General features: G+C 38.8%; 1 protein-coding gene across 2 annotated transcripts; it reads right to left on the bottom strand.

The window, feature by feature from the left end:
* Nucleotides 1-378: 378 nt before the first annotated feature.
* LOC143880230 (Major facilitator superfamily protein) lies at nucleotides 379-5,698 on the bottom strand. Of its 2 annotated transcripts, XM_077383055.1 has the most exons (4): nucleotides 5,362-5,698; nucleotides 3,986-4,203; nucleotides 2,259-2,815; nucleotides 379-1,319 (listed from the first exon to the last, which is right to left on the bottom strand). In XM_077383055.1, exons 1-4 carry the CDS (start codon nucleotides 5,462-5,464, stop codon nucleotides 458-460), a joined length of 1,740 nt encoding a protein of 579 aa, XP_077239170.1. In that variant the 5' UTR covers nucleotides 5,465-5,698; the 3' UTR covers nucleotides 379-457. The 2 variants fall into 2 exon arrangements, with proteins under 2 accessions (XP_077239170.1, XP_077239171.1); XM_077383056.1 differs by lacking the exon at nucleotides 5,362-5,698 and having other exon boundaries at nucleotides 4,030-4,175.
* Nucleotides 5,699-8,089: the final 2,391 nt, after the last annotated feature.

Genomic DNA, 8,089 nt, shown 5'->3' on the forward strand with positions numbered 1-8,089 from the left:
TTCGATTATTGAAGGCCATTCTTCAAATTCTTTTGCATGGCCTAATTGTAAAGCTCTGGGTCCGTGAAATCTGAACAACATTATCTTGGAGATTCACGATCTTTGCCAGATAGTGCATCCAAAATTTAATCATATGAAACGCACAGCAAACTCTATGGCTGACAGATTGGCTAATGAAGGTATAGAAAGGGAAGATTTATTGTTTTTAATGATTAGTGATGTAATTCGTGGCACCTTATGTAGGGTTATTATCTGCTGTTTTACATTGTGGGGGACATCGATCTTGTCCCCTTATTCTATGTAATGAGTTTGCTTTCCTAATAAAATAGTTGCCCTTACCTTTCGGAAAAATATTAGAGTTCAAAGAAAGCAAAAGTGTACCTACTAAAATGGTTTTAATTAGAAACAAAGCAAATAATTACATATCTTTCAACTAGATGTTTTGATGTCAAGCTCCTCATGCCTGAGCACGCCCTATAGGAGAAATTTCTAGAGCTTTACCTGACATTTCAACTGATGCAACCTTCTCCTCCACCCCTTCTCTGATTTCATTCTTATAGTTATACTTGCACGATACCCATATGAAGGCAGCTAGGTTAATTGTAGTGATGACCATTAAAAAACCATAGTAGTAATCCAGGTGTGAATCATTCAAATTGTTTCCAATCCAGCTCTTTCTCCCACCTCTGCTGCTTATTTTGTCCACCATTGTGACCAGGAAGCTATTTAGGAAATTCCCGACCCCGATCCCACTAGTGAAAAAAGTAGTTCCCAAGCTCTGCATCTCTTGGGGAGATTGGTCATAGAAAAATTCAAGAATACCAATGGTGAAGACATCCCCAATCCCTAACAGGACATATTGAGGCATAAGCCAAAAGATGCTCATTGGGACAGTTTCCTTACCCCCAACAATCCCATTTTCCCTAATGACATGCATCCTTTTCAATTCCACAATATACCCAACCACAGTAACCAGGAGTTGTAACCCAAACCCAATTCCGAGCCTCTGAAGTAGTGTGATTCCTCGTGGGTTCCCGCTCTTACGTCGCATGAACGGAACTAAACAACGGTCATACAAGGGCACGACCAAGAGCATTGAGAGTGTAACAAAGCTTCCAAGTGAGGCAGAGGGGATTTGGAACCGGCTCGCGAGTTTACGATCCATGGTTGTTCCTTGTTTCACAAATAGAGTGTTGACTTGTGCTCCCATGATGCCAGGGACTAGGGTTACTAGCCAGACTATTATCATTCCAAGAACGAGCTTGGTCTCTTCAACTTGAGTCACTGTGCAGTCTTTTAGTGCTGCCTTGTCTAAGAACCTAAAGAAAAAGAAAAAGATTATGGACATATAAACCATCCAATCATTGGACTTTTTGTTGTTGTAGAGCTGTTGACCAATCTCAGTTTTTTGTTGGGACCTGAGTAGAACTCACCCTTAAAAGCTAGCCATTAACTGCGCCCTTGAGGATGGAAAAAATGCCTCGGGAAGATCACCTTAACCCTGGTGTACCCTCGAGGATGGAAATCCCTTAGAGAAAATCTCATAGTTCCCGCTCTACCTCTGCGTTGAGGGAGAGATTGTTGGGGTTTCCATGCAGTAGCAAAGATCCCACATCTGAAAAGTGAATGGATGTGGATGGGCTTATTAAGACTTGGGTAGCAGGCTAGCTTTTAAGGGTGAGTTCTACATGGGTCCTAACAGTTTTTACCAAAACAGATAATTTTGATCAAAGATTTTGCATTTCCACAAAATCTACCCCCAACAGATCTGCCAAATTAAGACATTTCAAACAATCTCAGTTTGTTCTTATTTATACAGTAGTTATAAAACGAAAATGACCAACTGCCAGTTATGGAAGTGGTCCTAAATTATGGGTTGCATTTCCAGAACCCAAAAAATAGGGAGATGATAAATCCGCACCCCCTTAGTATAATTCGTACCCCTTTATCCTTAATTGACGTCAAAAAGAGTAAGCAAAGAAGGGTATGTGGCAGACTTTAATGATGTTTGACGTCATTTGACGTTAAAGGGGTGCAAATTATCCTACATGGGGTGCGAATTTATCATCGCCCAAAAAATATTGAAAATTAATTTGGCCAGAAGGCCACAGTATGTGTCACACCCGCAAATACAGATTTACGAAATTACGCTTATGCTTACATGAAATTACATCTTGGGTATTTCAGTATGAATAGCAGAGTAAAAGGCAATAGTATCTATAACAGAGTAAGAGTAACCATAGTAGAAGTGAGCTCACCTGAAGGCTGGGGTGTGAAGGACTCGCCGTTTTCCGGTAACAATATAATGTTGTGAATCAAGCTCATGAAGCTCCGACGGGTCACTAGGGAGTTCCATCCGACGGTTCGCAAAGGCAGCAACTAGGACTTGAACCAGACCCTTTGTGGGGTTCTTGCTCTTCCTAACCTTGTGTCTGTAATTTGGTGTTCCTATATAGAAGATGACTAGTGAGAGAAGAAGTCCTGTTGTAGGGATTCCATATCCCAATCCCCAACCCACGTTCTCTTGGATGTATACAAGTCCAAGAGTTGCAACTAAAGCTCCTAGGAATGAGCTAAACATCCACCAATTGAAGAAAGAGACTTTGAGTTCCTTCTCGCGGACATTAAAATCATCAAACTGGTCTGCACCAAAGGTGGAGATATTGGGCTTTGTTCCACCTGCTCCAATCGCTATTATGTAGAGAGATGAATAGAAGAAAGCAATCTGTGAAGATGTGGCCTTATTGCAGACCCCATCAATGCATTTTGGTTTGAAGGATGGGAGTGAGACAGCCAATGTCAAAAGCACCATACCCTGTTTACGAAATTTTGGAAAATTGGTGGTAAGGAAAAGTTATAGTAGTAAATAACAAAAAGGATGTGATATCAGCACATTCCCTTGTTTTAATAACGGCAACTCTTTTTTTTTTTTTTTTTTACACTTTTCTAGTTAGTTCATAAAGGCAGTTTCAGTTTCCAATATAGTGTAGCTAAGCTTAAAACTCCTTTTATATAGCTTAGAAAAATGAAAAAGATAAAACCCTTGACGTTTTAGACAGCGGTGCCATTTTTAAGAATTAATTAAAATAACACTGAAAAGGTAGAAGCTTTTGTGTCCTGTGGTGATGGTTTAAAATTGAAATTTGGGTCTTTTATTCTTTATCACATAACTAAACAACCTGTGTTAATGTATGATTAGAAGAATATAATAATATGACATGATAGATAACAACTTTGATAGAAATAGTGAGGAAAGACTTGAGGGCTATGAACATAACAGAGAACATGATCTTGGATAGCAAAGAATGGAAGAAAATGTTCCATGTACAGGAACCCAACTACTCAATGTTAGCAGGGCAGATCCTTTCACCTTTTTCATGAAAATTTTCTAAACGATTCATTAGCCGACCCCAACTAGTTTGGGACAAAGGCTTAGTTGAGTTGAGTTGAGTAAACAAGATGGAGAATAATAGGGATCAAACGAGAAAAGAAAAAACCTGAGGACAAATTTGATTTCTCATTATCAGGAGAAAAAGAGAAGAAAAACTTTCTATTTTGTATTCATCAGGCTTAGGATAAAAAAATTAAAGAACATAAACAAGAAAACGAAAAGGAGGGACAAAATGCTTCTGCCACTATGAAAAGGGTCCCACCGTATCTAAACTATGACTTAAATTTGCGTCACATTCGAAGAATGCAGTTTCTATGCAGCCACTTGGGGAAAGAAACAGAGGAATTTTGTCCATTTCTATTGAATAAACAAAACATTATGGGACCACTACAAAGTTATCAAATAGATTAAACATCTGACAGTGATGGCAAGTTGGGCCCACCAAAGAAATCCGAAAATTTGATGGACAGTCCAGATTATTTACAACGAAAATTCGTTGCAATTTGCAAGTGATCAGTTAATCCTTCTTTTTTTTTTTAAGAAAGTGACAAGAAGATAGAACTCTTTAATTGATTTTTTACTAAGTTTTGTTACCGTAACATAAATGAGAGCTGAAACAGTGAAGGTCCAAAATCGACCCATGTAAGCATCAGCAATGTAGGCACCGACGATTGGAGTTATCCACACCGATCCAGACCAGTTATTTACGTTTCTCACTGACGAGACTGTATCTTCGTGAAGTTGCGTCGTCAAATAAACGACCAAATTCGAAGCAATTCCGTAAAAAGCCATTCTCTCAAATGCTTCGTAACCTGCAAATTGATAAAAAATGAAATAAAATTGAAAATCACTTCATTTGAATAATTTTATCCATTTATTTGTATAGAACTGTTATGTTTTGTTTCAGGAATTGAATTCAAAAAGTAAAGAAGATTTCAGAGTCTATGAATCGATAATGGGTTGATAGGAATTCTTTTGAAGGACTCTTAGGCTCTGTTCCTTTAAGATTATGAAAACTGATTGAGTACCAAACCAATTATTGGGCTCGTATTTAAACATAAAATTGAGTCCAATAATCTGTTTTGCACACACAATTGGTTGACATAATCTTAAACGAACAGAGCCTTAATTCTTTTTATATGAAACTGTGAACATATGAATTTTGAAGAAATTTTTTATGGAGTTTGAAAAAAAAAAAAAATGGGGTTCTTATGTCATCCCATTTGGAGTTTCATTATTATGTGCAAAAGCAATTTTTTTACAGAATTATTTCTTATAAAAATTATAATTATCTGTTCGGCCTCGAGGTCGGTGGATTTATTATGATTAGGGATTTAGCCTCTGGCTCAATGTTCAAGACTTGGGTCTTTGACCTCGAGATCGGAGGGTTCAATCTCAGCTTACCTATCAGAAAAATAAATAAAAAAGAAAAGATTCTGATTTATTAGAAAGATAAATCATCCATTTTGTTAAAATTATGAAATCCATGAATAATTAAGCAAGTTCGGCTGTATTCAAGAAAGTTTTTCTATTTATCTCCATATAAGCTCTGTCTGACTTATAAGTGAACTTGCCAGAGTTAAGGAGTCTACACTGGCCAGACACAATCAACTTTTCACTAAGTTTGGTCTATGAAAGGATTGAGAGAGATTTGGTTGGGTAAAATAGACCAGGACAAGAACTAGGCCAAGCTAAATCCTAGTCGACTTTTTTTACCCTGATGATTGATCCCGGGAGTTTTGAAAACAGTTACTATTCGTTTCCAATACATGAGCTGTTTCATTTTCTTGATTGTAAAACATCGATGAACTTTCTCTTACTTTGATAATCAAGTTTATGAAATGAATACAGAGGAGGAAAGTTCTGACCCATGATTAACAAAAAAAAAGACTTAGAAACAATTTTCTAACACCTTTTCACCTTCCTTTATAAGATGGCCTAAAAAAAGTTGAGTATAGTAAAAAAATTACCAACAAGAAAAGCGCAGGCCCTCCACTTCCCTGTATTAGCAGCAAGAACTGGACGCCCCTTGAGATCAACAGAGCCATCTTGTGTGTAGCCTTTGCCTTCCATTATGGAAGATCTTGAGCTAGTCTGTTTCAGCTGCTCCAAGAGGAACAAAGATATTCGGAGAATTCGGTCTTAGGTGTTAGCTATAAGTAAGCAAATGGGTTTGTTTGGCTACCTGAGATTGCCGGTATTTTACCTTGAGAAATTTACTCTCTCCCCTGTTTGATTGTAACTTTCTTGGCTTTTTCCATCGACGTCAGCTTGGCTAATATCAAGACATGTTTCGAAAGTTTCTAATAGATATGTACATTCAATTCTGTGTATATATATACCAAAAAGATCTCTAACGTTTGGGAAGCTCAAAATATGTTGCCAATATTTTGGACGTTTCTAGCTCTATATATAATGAAATTCCGACTTTTGTAAGGAAAAAAGTAATGGTTGTGGTCTAGAAAAAAGTCAAAGAGCGATGTTAGAAACAATTGATTGGTGGGGCCTTTAAAGATGTGAGCCATGAATTCCATGTGCATCTGGAACAATATGAGGCCAGAGGCACTTTAATTCTGTATAAGGTTCTGGTTTATTATTTCTGCTTTAATTTCCAACTACGCCTAGTTCACCAAAAACATTATAGTGTTTTTTTTTTTTGATAGGCAAGCTGGGGTTAAGGCGGACCCCGACCAGAATATATTAAAAGGAAAAGAATTTACAATCTATGATAACAGGTTCCAACGGAATCCTGCTCGATCAACATGATGAGATCTTGGGGGATGGCCATAGACTCTATGTCCACCCCCTTACATGGGCAATCAGCTTTAGATAAAAATCTGCCGGTTGGTTCGCTTCCCTCCAAACATGAGTAACTTTCCAATTTTCAAATCTCCCAAGAGACGATAGAATTCTGTTTCTTAGAGGTTTAACCCGCCACGGACATTCATAACCACCATTAAGAATCTCCACCGCCACTTGAGAATCTGCTTCAACCCAAATATTACTTATCCTTTTAGATAGAGCCAGCATTAACCCCTGCAAAATGGCCTCCATTTCGAGCATGTGAATTGGTTTAATCTCCCCCCTTAGCGAAAATAAACCAATCGGCTTTCCACCATCATCACGAAGAATTCCTCCAATACCAGCACTTCCATCAGCAATAGAGGCATCCGAGTTTAATTTGGTAACATTCTCCTCTGGTTTTTCCCAATAACACACCTGCTGCACCTTATCTACATCAAACAGAGAGCATTTAAATAAATTTGCAAACCTCAAATTTCGGATGGAGAGTTCATCCGGAAGCTTCAAAAACCGAACTCTGTCTATGATATGAGCAAGAATCCGCCTAAGAATTGATTGCTTGTGGTTGTGAGGTTCTCCATGAATGCGGCCATTACGTTCACCCCAGATATAGTATATTGCCGCCCCAAAGGCCACTCTCATTGCAGTAGCACACTGCCCCTTCCCTCGAAAATGCGATCTGATCCATTCCTCCTCTTCAAGAATCAGCTTCTTTGGACGCCTTCTATAGTTGAAACGCCATAATATCGATCTCCAAATCCATGCCGAAAAGGAACACCTAAAGAATAAATGGTGCACATCTTCTCTCTCTGAATTACATAAAGCACATCTGGTCTCTCTTGAAGCCCCGAGAAAGATGAGTCTATCTCTGGTAGGAAGGCGATTTTGAATGGCCTGCCAAACTGTAAAACTATGCTTAGGGATATGGCCTTTAAACCAAATAGAAGAAGTCCAGATCACTTTTGGTCTCTGAGTCCGGATCGAATTCCAAGCAGATTTCAGAGTAAGCTTGCCATGAGATTCAGGTTTCCACACTGGAAAGTTGCCATCTGTGTCAATCAGGGCAGATGATATCAACTGATTGATTGCTTCCACCTCTGAACTATTAGTACTTTCCTCCCATAACCCTTCCTCCATTAGTTGCCTGATAGAAGTATGAGTAGGGATCGAGATGATGCGAGGATCATTAAAGTTCCGGGTATACATCATCCCCAAGGGATGCCAAGGTTGATTCCAAAAGTCAACTCCCTCCCCATTGCTTATCGAATAGCAAATATGGTTTTTTGCTTCTTCCCTCGCTTGGAGAATGCCTCTAGCCCCCCCTGATGGATTAGAAGGGATCTTAATACTCCAAAAGTTTTTTCCTCTAACATATTTCAGAAGAAACCATTTCGCTCAGAGACTTTCATTGTTACTGATCACCCTCCATAAACTTTTGATTTGAAGGGCCTTGCTGACTTAAAAAATACTTCGAATTCCAATTCCTCCTTCTTCCTTAGGAGAGCACACTTGAACCCAGCTTATAGTGTGGAGAGACTTTGCAAGTGAAGGTCCCGCCCAAATGAAGTCTCTGAAAATTCTGTCAATCTCATTGAGAGTCCCCATCGGCAGGGAGAAAACTGTGGACCAGTAGATACTGAAAGCATTCAACACAGTCTTTACTAGCTCAATTCTTCCAGCACGAGATAATAACTTATTTGCCCAAGAAGAGATCCTCCCTCTGATTTTAGAAATTAGAGGGATGCAATCAGAACTCGTCAACCTGGAAGTTATGAGTGGAAGGCCCAGATATTTCATGGGGAAGGTTCCTTCCTCCATTTGCAACACTCTTCTAATATGATTTTTAAGCCTGTGGCTGCATCCAGCAAACATCACCTCCGATTTCCCAACATTAGC

The sequence above is a fragment of the Tasmannia lanceolata genome, unplaced genomic scaffold (genome assembly GCF_043159265.1).
Source record: "Tasmannia lanceolata isolate RefF3 unplaced genomic scaffold, GAP_Taslan_0.1 ptg000006l, whole genome shotgun sequence".
NCBI lineage: Eukaryota > Viridiplantae > Streptophyta > Magnoliopsida > Canellales > Winteraceae > Tasmannia > Tasmannia lanceolata.

Bases quoted from the DNA above. Each gene is read 5' to 3' on its own strand.
- LOC143880230 (XM_077383055.1), bottom strand. From the start codon at position 5,464: ATGGAAGGCAAAGGCTACACACAAGATGGCTCTGTTGATCTCAAGGGG. The intron at 4,204-5,361 runs GTAATTTTTTTA...ATCAATTTGCAG, and splicing joins GGCCTGCGCTTTTCTTGTTG to GTTACGAAGCATTTGAGAGA. The intron at 1,320-2,258 runs GTGAGCTCACTT...CTTTTTCTTTAG, and splicing joins CTTCACACCCCAGCCTTCAG to GTTCTTAGACAAGGCAGCAC.